The sequence below is a fragment of the Strix uralensis genome, chromosome 1, assembly GCF_047716275.1.
Source record: "Strix uralensis isolate ZFMK-TIS-50842 chromosome 1, bStrUra1, whole genome shotgun sequence".
Taxonomy (NCBI): Eukaryota; Metazoa; Chordata; class Aves; order Strigiformes; family Strigidae; genus Strix; species Strix uralensis.
This window is the reverse complement of record NC_133972.1, coordinates 64,508,088-64,535,045: the sequence shown is the minus strand read 5'-3', so window position 1 is coordinate 64,535,045 and position 26,958 is coordinate 64,508,088. Positions and strand designations below refer to the sequence as shown.

The 26,958-nt window shown below is 43.6% G+C and overlaps 1 protein-coding gene across 3 annotated transcripts; it reads right to left on the bottom strand.

Moving 5' to 3' along the window:
* Positions 1–1,810: 1,810 nt before the first annotated feature.
* WDR86 (WD repeat domain 86) lies at positions 1,811–25,735 on the bottom strand. Of its 3 annotated transcripts, XM_074869240.1 has the most exons (8): positions 25,587–25,676; positions 25,048–25,083; positions 24,771–24,934; positions 21,898–22,039; positions 19,943–20,375; positions 10,332–10,467; positions 5,374–5,477; positions 1,811–3,359 (listed from the first exon to the last, which is right to left on the bottom strand). In XM_074869240.1, exons 3-8 carry the CDS (start codon positions 24,931–24,933, stop codon positions 3,141–3,143), a joined length of 1,197 nt encoding a protein of 398 aa, XP_074725341.1. In that variant the 5' UTR covers position 24,934; positions 25,048–25,083; positions 25,587–25,676; the 3' UTR covers positions 1,811–3,140. The 3 variants fall into 3 exon arrangements, with proteins under 3 accessions (XP_074725341.1, XP_074725348.1, XP_074725332.1); XM_074869247.1 differs by having other exon boundaries at positions 19,943–20,234; positions 24,771–25,083; positions 25,587–25,735; XM_074869231.1 differs by lacking the exon at positions 25,587–25,676 and adding an exon at positions 25,332–25,367 and having other exon boundaries at positions 24,771–25,083.
* Between the last annotated feature and the right edge of the window lie 1,223 nt (positions 25,736–26,958).

Sequence of the window (26,958 nt, the reverse complement as noted above, 5' to 3'; positions counted from 1 at the left end):
CGTGGTTTATCTGCTTCCCATAACTCCCTTCTCACGGCAGAGGGAGCTCATGTCCTGTCTGCAGTGCTGGAGCTGGTGGGACCAGGGGCCTGGCCCTGATGTCAGCTTAGAGCAAGGCTGAATAGCAACTGCTGGAAAAGAAACCTGGTGACAGTTTATTCTTACCCAGCATTTATCAGTGGGGAAATGAGGGCTTGAACTTTCTTTAGGGCAAGCATGATACTGGAGGAAGCAGAGCTTTGGCCTGAAAAATGACTGTTCTGCTCCAGCAGATGGACTTAACAGGCTTCAGTAGTGGATTTTTTTTTCCTGGCTACCTTAGCCAAGGACAGCAGAAAGCAGGGAGTGATTACACTGTTAAGGAATTATTTGTATTTCATACTTCTATATCAAGGCAAGTGCTATAAAAATTGAGTAGTTTTGTATCTCTTCCCAGAAGGTTGAAGTGTTTCTAAAGCCAGTAATATGAGCTTCTGAGGAAAAAAAAAAACAGCCCCAGCAACCGTAATATCCTGTTTCTCTACAGGCAAGCACTGAGGAACCACTGGACAAAAGAATTTAAAATTGAAAACATACAAAGTGATGGATGTAGTTTTAACAAATTTATTCTTTCCTTTAGCCAGAGGGGTTCCCAAACCTACTGGCATTCTGGCACTACCCTATGCTAACCCCTAGGCAAGTGCCCAAGGCAGCATTGGGCTATAGAGGCAGTAGTTCTCTCTGAAGTGGCTTGCAGAGCAAACTGGCAGTGACAACTTAAGAAGTGAAGGTTTGTCCTTGGAGAATTTAAAATTAGCATCATAACACACAGTGCTTGTCAGAAAGGGCATTCATTGATGATGTAATTCTGCCAGCGCTGCCCCCGAGTAACTGTGTCTGCAGTTTTAAGTGGCTAAAAGTTTTAATTTTGACCATGTATTTGAAGACCCTGTGGTATGTTTAGCAACAGGCAGAAGTGGTAATGACTCATTAATTCCAGTCTTTGAGACCTGTGTCTAGTAAATCCATTTGCTAATTCCATGTGTAACTGCTGTACGGCCAGATAAGCTCTCTGTCTAACATACCGTGGGCAAAGTTTTAAACAAAAAGTATAGCCTAGGCCATCTGTGCAACTCTTGTCTATCTCTGCTAAATGCTGCCTACTTATCATTGACCTCATAAGCAAAACACAAACAAAATTAGCTGCATAGCAAGCCATCACCCCAGCAACCGAGAGTCACCAACTCATAAACATTTCTCACAGGCACAGCACTGAGCTACAACAACCAGACCAAGAGGTTAACAGTGGAATTAAGTCCATGCTATGCAGATGGCCTCCCAAATTAGTCTCTCCTAGTAGGCATTTAACATAATTAAAATGCTGTTTCCTACTACATGCAGAAACCTGCTGGGTAGGAGCTAACAAAGCTGCTTGTCAGGTGGGCCAAGCAGGGTGGGTAGCAGTGACAGGCCTGACCCACTGACACAGTTTACAGTTTCAGAGTAGGGGTCTGCAGTGCAACCACAGCCAGTGCTGAGCCAGTGCAGGTGGCTCCCTGTTGTCCACACTTTACCTTAAGACTGGGCTTTGGTTTGTGGCTGGTTGCTCCTTCCCCTGAGGAGAGAAACTGAGCTCTGGCAGTCTGGTGACAGGCAGGAGGCAGGACAGCTCCAGGGCATGCTTGACTCCAGCCCCAGCAGTGAGGGAAAGGCAAGAAATGTTTCCTAAAGTACATGTTAATTTTTTTCCATATTCCAGCCTTTCTTAAGTGTTGTGCGTGTGCAGACAGCCAAACCCCCTCAAAAGGAGAAGAAAATAAAAACTAGATAGTTAGTTGTCTGTAAATGCCACATGTTTATTAGTCCATTCTAAAAAAAGGTTTACAGCATTTTTATCTTGCTGTAGTAGAGAATAAATAAAGCCATAAAAATAAAAACATGTGGTTAGGTATTTTTGTACTGGTTCTACAAAGAGTTATATCTGCAAATAGAAAAATATAAGAACCCTTGTTTATTCATGGCTCAGTGGTTATCAGAGAGGGATGAACCTGGAAAAAGACTGGGAGAACTTCTCTTGTGTTTGACTGCTTATCTGATGCTACTAGCAACCTAGCAAACCGAGGCCAGACATAGCCTCCTACAGAGGAAAGATAACAAATCTGCAGCACCCAATAAATCTCTTCCCTCCCCTGAAAAACACCCACAGTTTGACATTCCCAGTGGCTATAAGGAAAACCTTTTCCCCAGGAGGACAGTCAAGCAGTGGGCCAGGTGCAGTCACCACCATGGACCTGGTGCTTCCCACTCCTGCCATGCCGAGGCAAGGCCCTGCCCTGCAGCAGAGCCCTGCAGGAGCTTCCCATCTGGGGAACTGTGCAAAGCGGGCGGGCAGCTGGCAGCAAACACCCCTGGCAGCGCACAGAAGAGACATGCGAGACCATCAATGCTTCCTTTCCTAAGTGTGAGACTGCAAAAGGTGAAATAAGAACCTGCTGAGTTGTTGGGAGGAGGACAACTGCTGTGCCTTGGCAAACAGCTGACCTTGGTACAGAAGGTCTGAGGTTTAACTTGTTCTCTAGCTTATGCTTTGTTAAAAAAAATTAATTTAATCTGTCCTACTACTCCCAACTTCCCAGAGAGGTGTCCAGTCTGCTTTAAACTCCTGCTGAGCCATTCCATCCTGTGTTAGTTGGTCTAATCAGCAGAAAACTGACCCGAAGGTCAGCTGTGAAAATTGAATTTGTAGTCATACTGCAGGGCACCTTTCATTTCTACATTCGGCCGAACAGAGGGCATGTGAGCGGGCAACAGGAACAGGAGAAAGTATTTCTCATTAGCTACTAGGCAGGCAGAAGTGTGCAACACCTCTGTGCCAGAAGGAACTGAAAACCAGCAGTGGTAAGTAAAGTTCTTAATTACACGCACACAGAGAGGTACATCACCCTGCAGTCCTCCCGACCCCAGTGCTGCCTGCTGAGAGTCACCTGCAGCAACATCTGACTTGAGTCCATCTGACAGTCACAGAGAATCCTGGCTCCTGAAGAAGAGGTACAAGCAAAGCCCTTTCCCATCTCTTTCCAAGTTCTGGTTTACATGGACACAGTGGTGCAGAAAACAAAAGGTTCAGCTTTGGTCACAGACGGAAAGTCTGTTCTGGACAGTCACATTAGTTCAACAGCCTCATGTTCCCCATTTTCTTGCTGTACCATACAGCCCACTTTATTGTTGAAGAGACGAGACAGACTTCCCTTCTGAGAGCTCCTGCCCTGGGCAGACCTCTCCTTCTTCAAACGCCGCTTGTTTCTCTTGCATATTCCCCGGATGTCCCAAATCCTCAGTGTGCCGTCGTGGGAAGCTGTGTAAAGCAACTCATTGTGGATCTGGAACAACAGGGTCACATTTAATACCAAACGGTAGAGCTCGGAATCGGTACAATCAAACTCAAAAATCAGAGCAAACACAGCTTGATCCTAACACTTAAAGCCTGATAGCTCATTGCAAGAGCCAGTATAAATTATCACAAAAGCTGCTGAAGTGGGATGAGACATTACCAAGTCAGGATTCATTTCTCAGCCACTTCACAGAGCCATAAAATATAAACAGCAGGAGTTATTTATAACCTAAACCCACTAGAAAAGCAATGGGGAACTAAACTCGGTGTCAGAGTAGGCTGTAGCTGGGAATTTCTGTGCTGGTTTCAGACTGCTGGTTTTGAAGATGAAGCTTAAGGAAGCACCAAAATCAGCATTGGTGGGCAGTGGGGGTGGTTCAGGAAAGCTTTCCTTCTCACCTCCCTTCTTCCCTTGCAGGAAGGTACAGGTACAACTCCTCCTTCAGAATTTGTTGTTCTTCCAAACCTGCAGTAAATTAACTTTGATTCTCTCCCGTAGTTTCATTCCCTTAATGAAACATTTCCTGCTGTTGGAAAAGTTTCCAATTGTTCTCACTCCATCCTAGAAGCCAGCCGTGGGTCTTGATCACCTCCTCCTTCCTGCGTCAGTCTGTGCCCCACGGGCGCTCGCAGCCCCCAGAGGCGGCCGTGAGAGCCAGCGTCCCACCGGCAGTCTGGCTTACATCGGCATGAAGCGCCACACAAGCACCACACAACCACAGTCCCTCATCCATCCCTCATTAACATACTTAAGATTATATTAAGGTGGCCACTTCTCAGTCCTTGCTCTTCCCAGGATTTTTTGCCCTGTGCACTTGGAAATGAAATCACCAAAAAAAATACAAAGCCAAGCTTTGGTCTTGTCAATACTTAGGGCTGCCCAGAGTGATTATATCAGTTATTACCTAAATGCATCCAGGTGACCACCTGCTACACAACCAACTGGTCAATACCCAAGAGTTTGCCATTTAAGACCAACTAGCCACTTCCTAATTCAGAAACATAACACAAAAGACAACCATATTTACAACTCCCAACTCCCTACGCTTGGGATCAATTCCACGAGGAATTTTTTCTCTTTTTGACTGTCAGCCTGCCAGAAATACTCAGTGTGTCTCATGTTCTTAATCAAAATCCTCATCCTGCACGCAGCTTTTACTGAGATCGTGATGCAGGGAGATGTGGATTCTTAAATGCACAAAGCATCCAAGGATTCAAACTCTTCCCCCAAGATTCCTTGCATGATATTGGTCTTTGTAGTGCCACCAAGAATTACTAATTCCTCCCCTTTTAACTTTTAAATGCCAGTATCACTTGAGCCTAGACAATATGCAGGCAACTTTTCAGGGACTTAATTAACTTTTAGAAAATTTTTAAGCCGGGGTAGAGACCATTCCATTTGTCCGGCAGGATGTGGGTCAGACATCAATACAGAGCTTGTCATCTTTATACCTTCAGAAAAATAGCTCCTGATGGCAATATTTTATATAAATGTTTATATACAGGGTAGCACATGAAAATCACCACTAGCTCTTCACTAAGGTCAGAAAGGATGGTAAACAGTTGCCCAGGGGGTTAGGGGCATATTATACTGCTTGGATAAGGCAGAAACTTCTTTTCCGCCTAGAGCACTGCAAACACTTATCATCAGTGTCTTGTAATGGAAGGGGTCTCATGAGGTCAAAGTCCATTCCCTGCCCCTAACACAGGATCAGTTACATCCGTCTCATTTTTTATGGTTGCTTGTCTAACCTGACCGGAAAAACCTCCAATCACAGACATAGGACTATCTCTGGGGACTCGTTCTGTGGTTTCACTTATCCTTATTATTATTGAGTTTGTCTAAAATTACAAAAGGAATGTTTGAGTCTGTTACTTTTCATCCTACCCTAGAACAACATCCAACCCAAGACACACAGAACAGCTAGCCACACCAATTCCCACAAAACAAATGAGGGAGCAATCGGAAGTGAGAAATCCCAGCAAAGAAACCCCTTCCTGACCTGGATGCAGTTGATGATGAACTTGTGCCCTCGGAAGATCTTCTGCAGGACACCGCTCTTGGAATTGAAAGCTCTTGCACAGGCATCACCACTTCCTGTGAACACTGCAACGCAACCACACAACACAGCACACGGCCAGACGTGAGCAGCCACGTTACGGTCAGTTCACGTGAGTCCAAAAAGTACCTAGAACTAGTTCACAAAGGAGCACGATGTATCATTTTTTAGGCTTGATTCTCCTCTCAGTTATAGCAAGTTCAGATCATTTCCATTTCGCTGACCCCAGCATGCTTGTGTTCATTTGTATTTTTCAAAACATTGAATTGCCATACATCTGAAGTTCCTACATAGAGCAGCATTTCACTCCACACACACTTCAAATATCTATTTCTGCTCTTCTCTTCCACGTTTATTTCCCTGCCTAAACACGCCTCAATAATTCTGAGCAGGCAATTTATCTCAGGTCTGGTTTTAAGGATTTCTACTAAGCCTTCCATTTGTTTTACCAGAGTTACTTCCAGGTTTCCATTCAGTACTACAATGTCTTCATCACTTGTGCTGCTGCATCCAGCACTACCATCTCTCATACTAATACTATGAATTTGGCCTTAGCCTCATTAACACATACAGTTTTTTCCCCTCCATTTTCAACCATAAGTAAGTAGGGCCGTCTCTGTTGAAATACCACAGTGAAATCTTCTCTCCTCAGAGGTGAGTGGCACGTGTAGGCAGCTTTACAAAGAAGTATTATAAATTCTTTCAGTGTGGTAGATTTCTTCAGCTAAATCCTGGAGCTTAGGATCTTTGCAAGCAGTAGAGCCTTTAAGTGATTCAAGGCCCAGGCTATAATCTCTATTTCAGTATGGCACAGAAATATTTGAGGGTTTCAGCTATAACTCTTGTATTCTATGTGCTATATTGTACATGTGCTACAAGGGTAGGGGGGTGTTAAGTAAATTAAGCATGACTAGTGATTTTGGCTTCCTTAGGGTATCTTAACATGTTCAAAGAACAACTTCTCAACACTTCAGGATCTTCAAATCAGATTCCCAGAATTGCTGCATCCAGAAGCTGTAAGGCAGTGTTGAATATTTAGATGTTATACTTAGTAATACGCCCAAAAAGGAGCACATTTGTGTGCCTTAAGGGTTACAAACTGTCTTCATAAACCCTCATTTTCCTTCACTTAACCCAAACTCCTCAAGTTTATCTAGAGATAAATACTTCAGAACTGCAAAAAGAAATATATTCACTGCTCCCTGCATTTCATGTCTTTGCAAAAGCCACAACTATGGAAAGATTTTTACAAAATTGAAGTGCCTGAAGACAAGAGATTCTTAATCTTCTGAGAGAAGTCAGCTGCTGGGTTCCCAAAGAGAGGTGAAGAAATTATCAAGGCAGTAAATTCGGGACTACAAGAGATGAGAGAACAGGCTACCTACTGCCATCAGCTTTTCAACTTCAAATTAAACAGCAGGAGACTGGGTACTTCCTGGGTACACCTTCAAGAAACATCTGGATGTGAAAGAATCAATGTCATTTTATAGGGGCCACTATAAATTGAATTGCCAGCATAATCCTGAAAAAGCATTGCGTCCCATTCTGCAAATGAGTAACAATGATGTAAAGCAGGAAACAAGGTACAGCTATTTTTTTCCAGTGAATGGAAAGCACTTAATACTATTACACACAGGCAGAGAGTAGGAACCAATTAAGAGCTGTTTTCACAATTAAGAGTTGTTTTCACTATGCAGCTGTCTGTTTACTTTAGCTATCACTATCAGGATTTTGCTTTTGACAGACATCCTTTATGTCTTTTGAACTGTCACTCTAGATTTAGGAAGTCTCTCGGCACCTCTGAGTTTCAAAGGAGAGCTGTTTATCTAACCCAGATTTAGCATTTAAATATATGTTTATATATACCACCTGTGAAACAAAGAACAAAAAAAAATAACATCAACAATTTGTTTTTATTTTTTACTTAAATTTCATAGACCCTTGGGAGGGAGAACAGGTTTTAAATGTTCTGTTGGAGCTTTTACAACATGAAAAAATATAAACCACATTAAATTTTAAAGGACTGTGCACATACAGTAGGAGAGGAATAACCAACATAATATCATTAAGTAAACTAGATTAAGAACCAGCTTTAATATTCCCCATGCTATTAATTACACAAACAGACTGAGGAACGCCAGTAGAAACACATTCTGATGATTTAAAGTTTAGTTCTCAGATCTGTCTGGACTCCCTGTACACTATAAAGCCATTTTGGAAATACACATATATTTTTCATCTCATTCTTCTACTATATTTTCTTATTTAAACCATAAACTCTTTGGGGCAACGATCCTTTGGGTACTGATCAGACAGCAAGGAACAGAATTAAGATCTTCTAACAGAAAGTTACCACTTCTCAGCTGAGATTCCTTCTGTGTTCTTGCATTGGTGCAAATGCGACATAAACCATAACAAACAGCATTTATATTGAAGTATTTTCTCCACATTTTTGAAAGACAAAGAATGAACACACAGTGCTGATCTGTCCCAGGTAAATTGTTAGAATTTTAAGCTACACTAGCTCCAACATTTGGTATCCAGCGAATATGTCATTGTAATTCTAATTGAAACAAAACTACTAGATACTGTGTAAGTGATCAATGTATTACAATAATGCAAGCAATATAAATTAATTTTTAAGGGGAAATTTCCTCTTTCAAGAACTAAAATGCATCTATATTATATTCTAAAAAGTCCCTAATATTTTCCCATGACATTTTTTCTACCCTTCAAGTGCAACAATTCAATTCTCCCTCTTTGACACGTTTAGTATTTTTACATTTGATTTAAAATGAGATCTTAAATAACTCTGTGAACACTTCTATCACACTATCAGGATGTTCTTCACAGGTCTGACTAAATGCAGCAATATTGCCTGCATTTTAAGGAAAAAAAAAAAAAAGAGTTATGGAAAAATAGTGTATGTGTATGGCAGGGACAAGGTGATAGGATGAGGGGGAAGAGAGAGAAAGCTGCAGAGCTGATGGGGGTGGCATCGGATAATGAAACTTTTGTTTGAGCCTAAACTTTCTTTATGATGGTTTTAAAGAGTGGTCAAGTCTATACTGGTTGCATGAAAAGCAGCATCAGCACTGAAAAAAAATGCAGCTCTGGAGGGCTCATTAATGCAGGAGACAGTCTCTCCATCTCCCACCCAGACATGAAGATTCCTCACTGGATCAGGCCAACATCAGCTTAGCACAGTTAGCTTGCCTCTGGGTAGCCTTGATGTATTCAATGTTTTGTATCTCTATAATTAAAAGGGGGAAAACACACACACACACACACACAAGAAAAAAAAAAAAAAAAAAAATCGGTATTTTGTTTGCCAGCATTCATCCTGGATTAAAATTTCTGGTTCAATCCCCCTGTCCTACCTGCGTCTTTGAGCAATGACAACTTCAGGGTGCAGCATAAGCTCGGACCCTTTCCCCTTCCATTTCAGCCTTCTAGCCAACTGCGAAAGCTGAAATCAGAAATCATAACCTGCAGGTAGGGCAGAGTGGGGTAGTTCCGCAGTATAGGGGAGGAGAGGCAAAACTAACTGTAAATTACAGTTAACTATTTTAATGGAGAAAAGTAGTACTGTGAGTCTAATGCTGAAAGTAAGACCCAAAAAAGGTTTCCTGATTAAAATCAAAATCTACTTCTGGGCTTGGTTACAAATTAAGTTTCCAAACATAATTAAGAAATCAATTCAGTTACTGGGTTATAAATGTGGTCAGTCTGCCGTGTCAAGCATGATGCTAGACAACTGCCATTAAACTGTAATCTGCCTGTGCAGGTACGACTCCCTTCTGATGCGTACCATCTCACATTTGTCAGCCATTTATCGCCAACTGCCAAAAGAGGTGTCAAGGCCCAAACAGCAACCATTCATTTGTCGTTACATGTTCACTTCACAGCTGAAGTACAGAAATCAAAATCAGAAAAGCATTATGAATTTCTAGATTAGCTTAAAACAGGCATTGCATCCTGGTTACCCTGAAGGAGAGAAGTACTTGTTTGGAAGCAAATGAAGGCACCTCAGGTCTAACAACAGTGGCAGGATAAACCATCAGTGGCAGATTGGTTCAGGCTGGTAAAAAAAAAAAAAACAGAGGCACAGTCTTGCAACCCAAAAGCAGAAATGAACAGATGACATGCAGAAGGAAAGCCAGCCACGAGAGGGATTTAAAGAGGGAGGTTTCATGGTCAGAATACACCATTGTGTCAACAGAATACAGTTATGTACAGATACCACTATTAACAGGAGTACTGAAAATAGGGGAACTGAGTCCTGAGCATTAGCAAGGCAAGCAATGCTTGGCTACTGCAGAAAGGTGGTTTGGGGAACAAATACATGAAAGAGGACAGATAAAGGGAAGAGAACTTGCGGAAAATGAGTCCAGGAGATGGTCAGAGTCTGAACAGGAAGTCTAACTGTTAGAAAGAAGCAGTGAGCATCTGAGATGGGATTCTGGTTTAGGACAGTCCATTACACAGTACCTGCAAGGTAGCAGGGGCAGGCACAGGGCTGCATATCCAGCAGTGGCACTTGCTGTCCCCAAGTATGCAGCTGAAGCAGACTGACAGACATCAGACTGGCGAGGTTAAACCACAGCTACACAAACAACGCACAGACAGCTCGGGATTTAAGCCACTTCCCTTGGTAACAGAAATAAAGCAACTGCCTCTTCATTTGCCCAGAAGAGGGAGGTGGAAAATGGAGGGAAGATCTATGCTTCCCACATGGAGTAGTGCAGCGAAGTTTGATACTGAACACAGACATGCTGGATTTGAAAAAAGTGACAATTTCTCAAGCCTTCAAAATTACAGTATTCTCTATTAACAATCTCTGATCAAAGACAAACATCAAAAAAGAAACGGGATTGCTGAATATCAGAAAGGCAACTTACAGATCCCAGCGTGGTATTTCAAAGTGCTAACGCTGTGTTTGTGAGCCTTGTACGTTTGGATTCGCTCCCCAGTGTCTACTAACCAGCACTTCACTGTCCTGTCCGCGCTTCCTGAATACAAGTGCCGATTCACTAGCTGAAGGGAAGAGAAAAAGACATCAACAATAGTCTCTCAGGCACATTCGTGAGAGAACTGCACTGAGTGACTCATCCGAAGTCACGGTTTCCAACTCAACAGCCTGTTACAAAGAGCAACAACCACACCTTGAAACAGAGGGATGGTGAGCAAAACCAACCTCGCATTCTTCGTGATTGCATCTCCCATTGACTTCTGAGCCTTAAAAACAGCTCCCACATTTCAGAAGACAAAAAACTTAGCCCATCTGCCAGTGCAAGCAGGTAGGATTTCAGGGAGATTAACTATACGAACCCTACTTCCATAAGGAATTACATAAATACAGCCCCAAAAAAACAACCTGTAGTGTAGTTTTTGCAAAGCATATTTGACAAGAACTCTGATCAGATTTTAAGTGTTAATTACAACAAAAATTTCAGAACAATTTTGAGTAACAAAAAAGTAAATTAAAAACAAAATCCTATGCAACATAAACCAGGGTTTAACATGATTACTCCGCACAAGGTCAGTATTTGGAAACACTAGCTCTTCCTTGAAACCGATTTGTATCTGCATTTCCACAAGTCTTTTTAGACTGTATTATCGAATGATTAAGTAATTAACCACTCTTACACTGGTTTTTTAAACATTGTCAATCAGATTGTCTTCTGCTGTGTGTTTAGAGCATCTCTGCCTATAAATCCCAAAGAACGGTGCGTAATTACACTAGTCATCCTGCACATTGTGTGAATTCACTACTGGTGGAGGTTGGCTTTTATTCCACACAGACACAACAGAGAATGACAAAAGGAAGGATTGCAGTTGGGAAACCCAGACAGAGAGAAGATAACTGACCTGTACAGGACTGTAAAACTAGCCAGTACACAATAACAAACTATCCAAAGCCTGGCAGCTCAGCAAGGAAGCTCTCCACAGTGCAGAGAAAAATCTTGGATTCTATGTCTAAGGAAAACAAAATAAAGGTTTCAACAGCCATCATTACGTACCGTTCTGATTGCTTACTCCTCCAAGCAGAGAACAGGCCTAACACCTGCCACCTGAAGGCAGTGTAACAAAGGCAGCCAGTGATCCACTGGCTGTAGCTCAAGCTAAGTTTCATGGAGAGACAGGAGGAAGAACCCTGACAACCAACGCCCTCCCCCCACCCCCACCCCCACCCCCGCAAAGAAACAGGATTTGCATAAGGAGTAATGACACCTGGTTTGCCCTCCAGACACACAGATCAGAAGGCTCAAATGACCAGCAGAGCACTAACCCCTTACACTTCTCAGGTACCTCCAAGAAACCAACTGCAGAAGAAATGACAAATCCACTTGACACGAGTCTTGCTCTTAGGTCACTTTTAAGGGTCTGGTTCTTCTGCCACTTTAGATTATTATAAACCTTTGGTCCTCCCTCTGCACACTCTGTATCGGTAAGGTTGGAACGTTTTTCACGCTCTCCCATATCCACTCCCATCCCAAAGAGGGAATCACCTCAGTCCCAAAAGGCGTTGTACGTGAGCTTTGTGCAAAAAACCACTTTCACTGTGTTACAACAGGAAACAAAAGGTATTTTAAGATACAAAGCACTGCAGCAACGAGACTATGCTAACCCAAGTAAGAAATGTATGCAGGCAGACCAAGATGATCACTGGACCCAGCTCACGCTAGCCCAGCTGGAGCAGTACATGCCACACTTCCTACCAGCAGAACTCGGCCCATGGGACAGTTTTCACAGCTAAATGTCAGGAGCTTGTAAAACTCATACCACTGTTAAAAGCCAGGAATACTTTGAAATGTCACATCCTATTAACTTTAAGCTGTTTTAGCAATGGCATTAATACTACAGCTCAATGAGGAAAGAGAAGGAATGACCAGCAGCACTAAGAAAAACCAAGAGCTATACAGTTCACCTGAGGAAGGTAACCTGACTTTTAATTTCCAGGCTCAGCCCAAATGGGCATGAAGAGCATTGTTGCATTGCACCTGCTAAATGGAAGAGGATGCTTTGAGCTGAGATCCTGCTGCTTGCCCAAGTAATTGCATTTCTTTTTCAGACATCTTGCTAGCAGCATCAACCCACCCACTGAACAAAGGAAAACACTAAGTTATAACCTCCTGCAGGTAAATGCCACTCTGCATTCAATGGCCGTTATGTTATGCTGCTTCATTTCTACTTTTAAGTGGGTGTATAAATCCTGAAGTGAAACGGAAAAGCTGCAACTTGCCTGGATTTGCTAATTTGCTAGATATAAAAATGTGTTAAATGACGTGGGCTTACTCAGGTAATTTATAGCACCAGGATCGTAAGAGCCATAAAAGCTTCCGAAGACCAGTCAGAGATCTGGCGAGACAGCCGGTGCACCAACCATCCTCACTAAATTCAAAGCCCCTGTGCTACCCGGGCTGCCCCATGATATACTTTATGCACCTTCCTCCCCCTCACCAGTTTAAGCAGGTGAGCACAGTAGCAAGCATGGAAACAGAAATACTAACAGGTTAAACAATCTACCAGACACCACAGAGTAAGCCTGCAGCACAGCCAACAGCAAAACCCAGTACAGGCTCTGACTGTCACACAGCCTCTCATTGCCATGGTATTTTTAAAACCCTGAGCACGAAATAGCTATTAGCGGAAAAAGTCATCAAGAGCTATCAGCTCAGGTTGAAGTTGCAAATCAGATCTGCCTTTAGTGATACGATGCAGGCATCACCTCATCTAAATTGATACAGATATCCACAGCTAAGATAGTCCCCTTACAGTCACTGCAGTCCAGAGCACAATTCATCTCATCCTGAAGCAGATGTCTGAAATGGATCACGCCTTAAAACTCACTGTTTCTCCCCTCTGACAAGGACAACCTTCTCAGCTGTAGCCATCTGTATCAATTTAGGTGAGATGACGACTCCTTCACTCGACTGAAGACAGGTCTATTTTACAACTCCAGCCTAAGCTACACTTCTAGTATCTATATTTAATCAAAAAAATAATAATCATCAATACTGTTCCCCTAGCCAAAGCACCTTACAAGCAGACCCCACGCTCTGTGTAATATAAAATAAATACCTTCCCTACTTTAGAGATGGGGAACCCTGACACAATGCAACTAAGTCCATCCGAAAAGGGACCTGAAATTTATAGCATCCTAACTTTTGACTGCACAAATCCCAGAGTGCAACCCTGATTTGGGAGGCTGATCCAGGCTGCAACCACCCTTTTCTACAATGCCCAGGAAGCCTTGCGTGGTTCAGGGCAGTTGTGACAAGCAACAGTGCACAGTATCCCTGAAACTGGTCAAGAGAGTACAGGAAAACCAGATGAGATTCTGTCTGAGAAGAGCAAGACAGAGACACCAATCCAATCTGACCCATGTCAAACCAGTGTTTTTACTCTGGAGCCTTCTTGCAGAGTTTGCATCCGAAGGGTGTGGCTATGCCCCAGCAACACAGTCAAGTCTAACTCGCCAAGGCTGCACACGCTGTGCAAAAGCCCTCATGCTGGCTGGCACAAGCCACCTTTGCTGTGGAAGCAGTGGAGGTCCTAGGGTCAGACAGAAGCACAGGTCCTTGCCCCCCATTATCTTTTTTCTTAAGTCATGACTGTTTGGAAAACTATTCAAAAAGCCCAAGAAAGAAGGACTGTAACACAGTTCCCCTGCTCACTTCCAGACAGGTCCCCAAAATACTGATTTCTAGTTAGGTCACCTTCTGATGGCTCTCTCTCTAGGCCTCTGGCTAACCTCCTTACGTCAGCCTGGCTTCTCCTATCCAGCGGTCATGGGACTCCCCAAATGGGTTCAAATCTCCTCAGCCTACAGAGCCCATTTAATCCAGATCCACCAGTTCTGTTAGACTACTGGGAAAAACAGTGTGTTGCTGTTCCTTGGGTTAAACATTCCAGCTGACGTGTTAGGCTCAGCAGATCTGTCCCCTCTCGGGAGCTGCACAAAATATACTGACTTCTTCACCAAAATGCAAGATCATGCTACAGCTCCAGTGGTAGCTAAGCCTCCCTGATGACAAGACTCGCACCCATTTTTGTGTATGGGCATCCCGGCACAGTCATTTTCAGCAAATACTTGTGGGCTGGGTCCCCAGGTCCGTAATTACTGGAATTTTCTAGCCCAAAGTCTCCAAACCTTTACCCAATTCTATAGGTTCTAGTCATATTCTTATTAAAGAATTTAATTTTCTTATGATTTAGAAGTAAAAATGTAAAATTTTACTCAGTAGATTTTTCCAGATATACCCAAGTCTGTCAACTCTTGGTTTAAAAATGATCAGTAGAAACAGTTACATATTCTAATCTGCAACTGCCTGGAGAAGCAGTGATATTTTCAGAGCTGTATTTTCTTTGGCTGGCTTTTGAGCACTTTGTTCACTTTGGCTAACTGCCCTACAAAGCTCCTGACACAGAAAAGCATGGCAAGGCAAGGACACCTGTAGCAGAGCAGACAACAGAGAACAGATTTGCAGCTCAGATACTAATGAGCTGAGCGGACATTTCAAACCCACGTAGCTTCAAAAGCTTAAAAACCTGATGACTGTCAGATGCCCAGTTCTAAAGCCTCAACCAGGCAGCAAAAAGTCACTGCATTGATATCTTTAATTCTGGACTGTTAATTTTTCTCATTACTCTGAGGGACTTTGCTTTTGAACCAGATGAAACACTGAGACACACGAATGGAACAAATTCGTCTTAATCCTCAGGCCAGAGTAGCAGAGATGTACTAGTCCATAAAAAGTTCAGACTTGCTTGTGAGTAGCAATGTAACAGCAGTAGCAAAATACAGGTTGTAAACGCTGAAGCAGTTACAGGTTTCGCTATTAAAAAATGCCAGTTTTATGCAACCTTGACCTCGGTTATAGCCCCCAGACACACCACCGTTGGAATAAAAAACACGAACGATCACATCTAAGGCTGGTCTCTGAAGACAATCACAACTCTACTGCTCCACAAGCTTGGTTGAACTGAATGCAGCAGCTTAAGATGATTTCTACCTCTATGAATGCCAAAAACATCAGCAAAAGAGCTGTTTAGCAGGTATTTCAACCTTATAGGAATGGACTTTGCTCTCCCAATTAACCTTTGCTATAAGAAACAATTTAACCCTCATCCACGGAGAAGCAACTGGCTCTCCAAACAGATTTGGACACATCCTCTTTCTGAAGGTCACTGCACTCAGACTGGCTCCCAGGAACTTCACCATGAGTTCACATCAGCAACCACATGTCCCATTACCAGCTTATTCTTCACATGGGGGTCAGTATTCCCACAGTCTGCCAGCTGGGTCTTCTGTTCACAGCCACTTCTAAGTTAAAAATCACCAACTTGGACCAATCTCAAGTTACAACTATGTAAGCCTTCAGCGGAGTTAGACTTTCAGGATCCCATTCAAACCACATTCATTTTAACGAGCTAGCGAACTCCCTGTGGGCAAGAAATTGGGTTTTTTCCTGAGAATCCATCTAGAATGAGCTCTCTGGTCTGGCTGTTAGAGAACGTTTTTAAACTTTTTTACTGCAGTACAAAGTAATGGTCCTAGAAACTGTTTCTTTTCTACAGGTGTTGTACACATTCATATTCATCTAATTCACATCTTCATCCTCTAATGAATTATGCATCAAACACAAATTACAAAAAATATGTGCACTTAATTTAATTGGTGTGGCAAGAAAAAAATTCTGTCCCCGTGATCACAACAGTTAAGCGTATAAACGGAGTTCAGGCAATGGCTTTGTTCAAAGCATTCTTTTCTTCTAGTCAGCTTTAAAAGGCAACTAAAGGGAATGGTCCAAACAAAGGATCTTTTGCAGGAAAACCAGAAGCAGGTCCTTGCCCACTCATGTTCATTTAAAACTCCTTTTGCAAGAATGTTTGCTATAGGATCCAAGCTAAATTTGAAGCTGGATCGTATCTCTCTGCCAGCTTTTGGCAGCACAATTTTGATAAACACTCAGAGGCAGAACAATCAGCAAAGGACAAAGCAATCCTTGTGAACAGTTTGCAAAGCTACTTTGGAGACATTTAGAAAAACATACACAAGTAAATATTTAAGTCAGGGTTATTCAGCCTATTGCAGGCAGTCACATTAATGAAAATGCATGTTTGATTATTAATTGCAAATACTGGTCTTTTGCCAAGCCTGAAGTTTTTAAGTGGAAGAACTAGCATGAGCTGTGTGATTACTCTCAGCCCACCCCTGCTTTTTCCCATCGCTTCCTATAAAATCTCATCATTGGCTCTTATATGAAGAGGGAGCACTCAAAGCAGCTGCTGTCCCTTGCCTGCCAAGCTATCAATTCACTGCAGGAGAAATAGAGTGAAGAGTTCTGGCTGCTCCACTGCTAGTTACCTTGCCTGACTGTGAGAGTGAAGTAGTCAAGGCCGCCAAAGCACCTAGCACACACACGATTCCCACTGCAGATAGAAAGTCCCCTGGCAAAACCTCTGACAGTCTAATTTAATAGCAGAAGTTAGAGAAGAGTGGCATTAGAATAAGCTGGTACCTGCAGCAGACCTACTCTGATAGCAGACCACATGCACTCAGTTGAGCTTGTAAATCGCCTTCAAGCAGCAGACCCTGGGACAGCAGAACGAGCCCCAGGGAATATCTGAACAGCTCCACCCTCTTCACTCCACTGTCCAGGACCACCAAGGACAGGGGAGAAGGGAAGGCTAAAAGCTCACCGCTGCTTTCTGTTCTGCCATGCCAGATGAGAGTTGCTTTCAGGCTCCTCTAACTTATGCTAGCTGGCAACAACACCTAAAGGAACTTAGAGCAACCGAGGAACATTCAAAATCCAAACATGCCCGTGGCATCACCCCTCTGGTTTTCACATGCCAGCACTGCAGGAAGCAAAGTGGAAAAAACATGGGTGTGCTTTACGGATATCTATCCAGAAACGTTCCTTCAAGAAGCTCCAGGAATTTCCATTCACTGCTTCAGCAACACTATTGGTATTTACTGGAAAGTAATGGGAGACGACTGGAACAGTCCAGACCTAATTTGCAGCAGTTTAGAACATCCTGGGGCATTCCCGTTAATAACAGTACTTTTTAAAGTTGGGGAAAATATGGTCTCAATATCCAAATTTTTCCTGATCTGTGTCCAGGATGAGAGATCACACTGAGCATTTCTCAAACTTTTTGAAAGGTCACCCTCCCTTAGGGATCTTTATTTGAATAAATAAAATTAAAATAAGTCTTTATTTTTTTCCCTTTATTCTCTCCACAAAAGCATTGTAGCACCCAGAGAACAGGTAACTATCTTTAATTGCTGGTACCAACTCAGCTCCTCCAGGAGGGGAGAGTGAAAACCTGGTGCAATTAGCAGCTCACTTCTGCCCTGCAGAAAATGAACTATTGTCAACAATTAAAACTGTCTGCTGGCTACTGTGAGCAACTCACAACTACCTCCAAGTCCTTCCTGACCCACTCACCACCACAGATTGCAACACTGTCACGAAGAAGCCCTAGGCAAAAAAGGCTCTAAGAGCTTTTTGAGAAGAACACAAAAATTTAAAAAAATAAACACCTCTATTCAGGAAGTTTCCCTTCTGTTGTAACATCTTTGTATGGATTCTGATGATTGACCCCTTTCTAAAAGAATGAAAATACCATGTGGCCTGTTCTGAGAGGCAGCCAAGTGGAACAGAAGGGCTGGTGTTGAACCCAGTAAGGAAGAGGGAGGAATTAGGAAAGATAGACAGCCTAAAGCTATTCAACAGCAGTACAGTGACAGCTTAAGCTGGGATAAGTTTTAGAGGCCTAGAAACTAAATGCTCTCTGTGGGGGCAGTATGTACCTCAGCTGGACTCTTCTAGCCTCAAACATCAACTGGTGATGAGAGAAGTGAGGGGCTACCAGTTACTCACAGCTAGAAGAAGATTTGGCCAAGGACTGTTGCCAACACAGTCTTGGCAGCAGTAGTCTTGTGTAGTTTGAATTGTTCAGGTTTTCCAAATAGATGTATTGGTTTTGCTTTTCTTCTCCCCTACAAGAAGTTCTGTTTGTTTAAAACCATTGTTTAACTCTGTGCTCACAAGCGGAGAAGCATTGCTAATTCTCGAGCATTCAAAGAGTGTAATTGAATTTCCCAGGCTTCTGGGAGAGGGTCAAGCCAGTTTTGTGTAACAATTTTAGCAAGAACCCAATTAAATTAAAGCAAGCTCTGTCGTTGCCAATCTGTGCCTTGGAGAAGGGTTACAATTAAACAGCAAAACATAGCGTGACACTAAGAACAGCAACAGATTTACTTGAGCATCCTCAAAATACATTACCACAATATCACAAAAACAAGCTTTAACACTGAGAATTTACCCAAGCAAGACAAACATTACTCCGGGGCAACATGATTTTGTGTGGGGTTTTTTCCTTTCTAAAACTGAAGGAAAATAGAATTCCTTCAGTACCATTAGGTTTGTAGTCTGCTAGTGTCAGCTGTGACTACCTTCTCTAGAAACAAAGGCAACATTTATTAAGCAGCTATTAACAATACCTACTGTCGCTTCTGTAAAGGAAAACCCTTATGGACAACAAACACAAACAAGGGGAGTACTGAGAAAAAACTATGGTCATTAAATTCAGACATATACATTTGTAAAACATTTAAGGTTTGCTGACCTGAAACTAAGCTACAGACCATAATATACCTTCTTTAAATATACTATTAGCATTTTCTGGTGGATAATGGAGTGTACAGGACTAGTGCTGTGTGATAGTTCCCCTTTTCCTTCATCTGCCCAACCTCCTCCTTCCCTCTGCAACATTAACAAACCTGGCACCATTCACCAGAAGCATACTGCAAACAAAAAAACAGAAAAACAAGGGTATAGTTTTTCAGATCACATTAAAGTTTTTTCCCCCTCTCTCCTTCATTTCCTGATTTCACTCCCCCATGCTCTACTTTTCCATTTTCCTTGCCCGTTTTCTTGTCTTGGCCATCTCTCCCTTTCTTTTCTCAAATTATGTCTGTGTGTTTTTTAAAGCAGGATTTCTTTCAGCTTTATGCTTTCCTATTATCTTTTGCCCACAATTTTGGGTTGGGTTTTGGTGGGGTTTTAAGTTATCTGGTTTACTCTGAATTTTTTTCCCCTCCCCTTTTTAAGTTATCTGACCCTGTGTCTGACTACTTGCTCATGTTATTTTTCTTCGAAGTCTGGTGATCCTGTGTATGGAATCCTACTCAGATTAACAGTCCTCCCAGCAAACCTACTCACGAGTTTCAAGGAGGATTTAAATAGGTACTGAGCTAGAAGTTAGACCAGGATAGACCCCAGAAGCCAAGAGGATATCAGAAAGTGTTTTAGGGAAAGAGGATTTGTCTCAAGACCACAAAGCACTATTTTTTTGTTATTACATGAACATTTAAGCTTACCATTTATAACCTGTCTTGGAAGAGTTTCTATATCAATGAAAAGACACCTGCAACCCATGAGTTAGGATATGGACACACCCTTCAAACAGCTCTTGAAGAAGCCTCTGTTCTTACCTCTAGGCAAATTACTGATCCTTGATGCTCTTTGAACACTTTCAACTGCTCACCAGTGACAATATTCCATGTTCGAATGGTATAATCCGTGCTGCCAGAAAACAGCTCCCTGTTTGGTGCGTCAAGTATAAGGCATAAGACAGCCCCAGTGTGTCCCAGCAGAGTCTGGTAACAGCGCCCACTGGACACCCACCAGACCTTAACAGTGCAGTCTGTGCTACCTGTCACCAGGAGGTCTCTGCTCACTTTCTGCTCCTCCTCCTCTTCCTCCTCCTCTTCTTCAAGAACATCCCTGGAGGAATAGTGAGCTAGAGTCAGGACACAGTTCCGATGGCCCCGGAATTCCTGGATTTGTTTCTCTTTGTCCACGCTCCAACAGCGGGCTGTCCTGTCATAGGAGCCACTAAAGAGATAGTCTTTGGCAACCAGGATTCTGCAAAAAATAAAGTTTGCTTGTATGAACAGTATCATTCTTTTTACATAACAACTTTTTGTCACAATTTCAATGCCAAGCACCCTGAAGTTAGAAACAGTAGCATGAACAAAACCTGTATGTCCCCAGTTCAGCGTCACTGTTTAATACACATTAAACAAAAAACAATAAAAAGGTTCAAAAATAAAAAACCCAAACAATTCCCTGTTCCTACTTTTAAAATTGAGACCTCTTATTCAGGTACATTGATGCAGACATTTTTACACTATAGCACTGTAACTTTGGGCATTTGTGTTTTCTAGAATCTTTTCCAATAGAACCATTATGTACTTTTCACAAGTAACATGTACTAGCTAAGAGTTTGTTGTGGTTTGTTTGGATTTAAAAAAAAAATAACTCATTCTTGATAATTATTAGTATTTCTTTACAAATAATTATTTATAAACTGACCTGAGAAAATCACTTGGAATTAAATAACAACCACCACCAAAAAATCCAGGAACCTGAACTGTAACTGACAGTGTGCAAAGATAATCATCTTTCCATCATCAAATAGAGAGAGTGCAGGAAAAAAAAATACACCTAATTTCACTTAGCCCAGGATCTCAAAAAAGGTAGAGCAAGAGCACCCCACTTATTACATAACTGAAGAGCAAATCAGAAATTACAGCTCCAGAATTCAACTTACTGGGCCTCTAAAACAGCAAGTTGTAGCTGCACAAACATTGTAACAACAGAAAAATCCCTACAGTTCGTATTTCCAAGCCAGAGATAGTGAACATCATAACCTGCCTTCTTTGTCAGGTAAGTGTGGTCCTCTGGAACCTTTCAACTGGCAACAAAGTCATATGAATAGGGAACACATTTCCCATTTGCTGATTCAAGCAAAAATCAGGCCAGTGCCAAAATACAGACAGAGCCAGCCTTCTTAACTATTTACAGAATCTAGCTACACATTGTATGTGTTTTGAGTTTAGTAAGGAACAAAAAAAAAAAAAAACCCACCAAAAAAAAATTTAAAAAAAAGTATCCGTCTTTGACTGCTGTATTTGTCATTAATTAAATCCAGTCCAACTATTAAGAGGCACTTTAAATTGACAGGCTGATCAGTCACGCACAATCAGTTTAATATTAAACTTCATCTGCACAAACAGGAATAGTAATTCCAGAAAAAGCCCTGACTTTATCCCTCTTACTGACACAAAGGCTTGACGTGATGTTTTTAAATCTACTTATCAGAAGCATCTGTTATCAATTGAATAATTTCTTCTGGAATTTCATTCCTATCCCTGGATTCAGTTCCCCTGCCGTGTGCCTTTCATTTCTCTCCTATCTGCTGCCTATGGATGTGTCAGCACTGTTGCTAGGAAAACTAATCATTACAGCACAGAACACGTGTAGCATGAACTCAAAAGTTTACACAACCCATTTTATTGGTGTTGCAACGGAGAATTGCAGTAAAATGACAATATACGCAATAACAGATTACAGGAACACAAGGGAAGAACTCCACGGAACCAACCTGTTAACAATTGACGTGTGTCCTCGGTAAATGGCCACGCACTGACCTGTCATCACATCCCACTTTCGAATGGTATGATCTGCACTACATGTGAAGGCAGCCTCATTTTCTAAGTGGCAAAAGGTGATGTAACTTTCATGTCCTAGGAATAAAAAGGAAATAAATTCAATCGCTGTGCATACAAGCAGAACAAACTAGTCGAGCTCTTCACCTTAACAAAAAAGAAAAATTCAGCAAAGGGTCTGAAACTCTCGTTTTAAATGTACCACCATTTCTTCACATTTAAGGATAAACACAACATTTTTAACTAACAGCAGAAAATGCTTCATTGATACAAGGATTAAGTGAAAAACAGTACAGTTTCACCAACCAGGTAGATCAAACAGCACTATAAAAACATAGTTAGCTAAAGTAGTATAATAAAACTCAGTCTACTTAAGTTCAAAACCAGTAAAAAATTGGCTTATTTTTTTAAAAACAAATGGTTTTGCTTCCTTCTTCTGAAGTCAGGAAAAAAAGGCTGCATTTCGACCCAGCCCATTGATTGTCAGCACACAAACAGCCCTAAATTAAAGCATTAAACTAGAAAAAAAGAAAGCGACGAGACTTACCAATAAGTTTAGTTTCATTGTCCAAGCAAAATGAAACACAAACAAAAAAACATATCTGGTAAAAAGTCAGCCAATACTTTCCGCATTATGACTAACAACATGCATAAAATGCACAATTTTCAAAATATCAGTATACCTTTACGGAAATGACACAGAAAGAATAAGAGCACAATTACTTATACAGTATTCAGAGTATGGTGGGATTCTACAGTTATAATAAAAATAGACACAACCACTACTCTAAAAATTTCATGCTGAAAAACAGGGTAATGCTAGTGAAGAGGAATCAATATTACAACCTTAAACTTTTGTTGCTGCTTAGCAAGATGTATCATTTTTCAATTGTATCATTAAATGCACCAAATTTAAGAATCACCTTAGGATTGAAGTCGCAGCTTTGTCCAAGATCTCCTGTATGAAACTGCTGTCACCTATCTAATTGTTGGGATAGTATTATCTTGCAGTCTTCTGCTTTAATTATTTAGACTGTAAGCTTTCAAGATCAGAACTGTTTCCTCTTCTGTAACTATCCCAAGAGAGCCCCAGACTTTGGTTGAAGCTGGTGGGCCCTACTGTGATTTAAATAACACTATTCTTTGAAGAGAAAATAAAAATTATAAGAAGGACAAATGTGATTAAAGAGAGACAAATGGACAAGCAAAGACATGAGAAAAACAGAATCATGTTGTAGAATAAAGAGATGGGAAAAAACCTGAGGGAAAGCAAACTACCCACTAAAACACTTTGTTTCACTGACTGCAAAAACTACAACTCCTGTAGTTCAAAAGCCTTGTTGTAGTTCAAAAGTGAACTAGAATCCAGGTTACAAACACACACCTTGTTTCCTCTTAAGCAAATTTACCAGATGCCAAAAATTAAACAGATCACCAGGGCTATAAGCAAAACTATACCTATCCTGACATTTTTGTGAAAACTTTTTGCAAAGCAGCTTAAATGGGACAGGTTTCCCGGATTTTTATCACAGTATCATGTAATCCTGCTCTGAGAAGATCAAAAACGCATCTTGGTGACTGCAACCAAAGTCTGTCAGTCAGATTTTAATCATCAAGAATACTTGAGCCACACAAAGGACAACAAAACCCACAGTTGCAGACAAGGTCTGATGCTGGTCTGATCAAAAGCAGTCACCACGTAAGTCTGTTGGTTATGCTGTGGCGGAAGCTTGAAACTGTGTTATAGATATAGGTTCATCAATAATTATAGCTTGTACGATACAAATTTACACAACAGCTGTGTGCATGTATAAATATAAAATACATACAATTATCTCATTTGACTGACCGTTCACAAGCCAACCTTCTTTAGAGTTTACCCCAAACACTAGCAGTATATAGGCCAATATGAATATTATCCAGTACATTTCTCTTTCTAGTTAAAAGTTAATTAGTGGTTTAAAGGGATTTCTAAGCCTAAAGCAAATGCAGTGAGTTTTCCAGGAGCTAGAACCATGGCAGGATGTGGGGAAAAAAGACAATACTCCATAGTTAAAAACAAGCAAGCAAACAAACAAACAAAATAATCACAGCAATGTGATTTCTTCTTCAGAGGAAAAAAGGATTAGAAATTCGAAATTTAAGAGCTTTTTTTCCCTGTATTAAGAGAAAAGAACATGAGTGAGTGAGAATACCTTTAGTCCACATCTGACTCCTGCATGACTCTACTTTCTACAGAGTTTTTCTTCTCTTTTTAATTATTGAGATGCTAGCCTAAGGATAATAAATTTTGTTTAAAATGCAAAATCAATTTAAAATTTAAAAGCCCAGCAATTAACATTTCTGTGTGTCAAATGTGGGGGAAAAATAGCTTATTTAGTAAGGTTCCTTTCCAGACTTCTGGATCAAGAGGTTCTAAATAAAGACTGTCTGGAAAATGAGATGATTACAAGGACACAAAAAAAAAAAAAAAAAGAAAAAGAAAAGAGAGAGAGACAATAACAAAAAGTCAATACTTCATCAGGGTGTAAAACAGAGGGCTTCCAGAAGGAGACATAAGTTAAATAACTGCTATGTTTCACACCCTGAGATAAAAGGATCCATGCGTTCAGTAGTGCTTGTAACCTGTTTTGGGTTGAAACAGCTTCTGCTTAACAATGCTGTAACAAATACTTAAAAAAAACACAAAACAAAACAAGCCTGACTTCGGCTGCCTGGCAGGCTGCAGGGACTGAAAGAGACCAGAACATGCTGTGTGGCCTGTACCACGCTTTAGATGCAAAAACTAGGCGAAAAGAAGCTACTGTACCTTGAAAGTGGCCACGGCACTGGCTGTCGGCAGTGCTCCAGAGCCGCGCTGTGCCATCCTCACTACCCGTGAGCAGGCGCTGCCCGTCCGGGCTCAGGCTCAGCCAGTTGATGCCTCCTTGGTGATCCGTGCAGACCTTCACGGCTGAGCCACTGTTCCCCATCCTGGCAGTCCCAGCGAAGGCAAGAGGCTGAGGGTCAGATCATAGGCTCTGTGCAACACCCAGACCGTGCTCTGGGCCTCCAGCCGTCTCCCACCGACCAACTTCAGCCATTACCTGAACTCCGAAAAATCAGCAGGGTAGCCCAGACTCCTGCACAGGGACACAAAGGAGGAAGAGGAGGGAGGGCACGTTAATCATTCCATCTCCCCCGTGGATACACCCCTTCCTCAGTCATGGTGTGCTGAAGCCACTGAGCGCCTCTTTCTCCGCAGGTACCGAAGCCCTACGGCAGAAGACGGCCCTTCCACACACCCTCCCTGGGGCGCCTTCTCCATGGACACAGAGGGACGTCCGGCCCCTTGGAGAGGTCCCAGCCCGGACGGCGGCGGCACCACTACCTGGTGCCCTGCTCCGAGGCTGCCGGCACGCTGCTCCCTCTTCAGCAGTTTCAAGGCTAACTCGGGGCACGCTGAAGAGGCGACGCCTCCGAGAGAGGGAAGCCCAGCCTCAGGCGGCCCCCAGCGCCCCAAGGGGCCGCCTGCCCCCTCCTCCGGACGCCACGGGATCACCTCAGCGGCCTCCAGCCCTCCCCCGCCCCGGGCTGCCGCCATCCCTCCCACACGGCCCCCGACATCTCCACCCTCGGCACTTACCGCCCCGGACACGGCCCCGGGTGGAGGCGCGGGGCTCGTCTGTGGCGGAACGATCCCGCACTCCCCCTCGGGAAGGGGGAACCTCCTCCAGCCGAGTGACCGGAGCCAGCGCCGGGCCGAGCGCGGGATCCCCCCGCCGCCGCCGCCGCCTCCGCCCCCCGGGGAGGCGGGAAGGGCTCCCCTCCGCCCCCGCCGCCGGGCCGGGCCGAGGCGGGCGCCCCGCCGCCGCCGTGCTCCCCTCAGGCCACCTCGGGGTGGTTCCCCACCCCCAGCGCCGGCCCTCCCTCCATTACCTCCCCCTCCATGTTAAGAGCCGCTTCCAACCGCGGCAGCCCCCCTCCCCGGGGCGGGAAGCCGCCGCCTCCCCCTGCCCGCGCTGCTTCCTCGGTGCTACCGCTCCCCGCCTTGTCCTCCCGGGAGGTGCCCGGCAGCTCTACCCCTCCGGGACGGCCTCCCCCCGCAGCAACCCCCCTTCTCGGGGCGAAAGAGGCACCCCCCACCCCTCTCGCCGCTCGCCTCCCCAGGGCTGAAGCCGCCCTTACCTCACTTCAGTCACCCGGCGGTGAGGGGAGAAGAGCTGAAGGGCAGGAGGGTCTTTCCCGCCTGGGGACCCTTTAATAACCGCACTACAACCAAAACACCCCGCAAGCTCCCACACCCCCAGCGGAGACCCCAGGCTTGTCCTCGGGGGGGGGGGGGGCAGCGCTTCCTGCGGCACGTTTCGCCCCCTCAGGCTGCCTGGCGGCCCCGCTGCGCGGCTGCGGCTGCCCCGCCGCCTCAGGGCACCCCTGGGGGCACGGGCTCCCCGGCGGGCACCCGCATTTCTTCCCCGGTTTCTCAGGCCGGTGCCTCCCGGGGGGACACAGCCGCTTGTGCTGCCGAGCTGGGGGCTGGCTTTGAGGGAAGCCATCGACTTTGTTCCTCCTCTCGCCCCCCTCCCTGGCAGAGCTCCCGCCAAACTTCTCCTCAGGACCGCCCCCCCTCCCCTCCCCGGGAGCCCCAAACCCCCTTTTTCTCACTCTGCACCTACCCAAAGCCTTTTGGGCTGTTCCTTGTTAATGCAGCCCCTAGTCCCATCCACCCCCGGTACCCCATGGGCTGGGCTGGTGGCAGAGCCCCCCACTTTGTGCTGCCCTAAACCGCCTGTCCAAGGGCTCCAACATGGCAGGGTGGCGGGATGGAGCTGCTCCAAAGCGGGGCCCCGCTGCCTGGGGACCTGTGTGAAACATGGGCTGAAAAGGTCCTGTCCCACCGTAATTAAATGTACAAAGGATAAATCCATCAGGCAGAGAGCCCCCAGCAAGACAGCAGCATGGTCCAACATGCATCCCCCTGTAAGAAATGGGGAACTGCAGATAATTAGCTGCTAAAA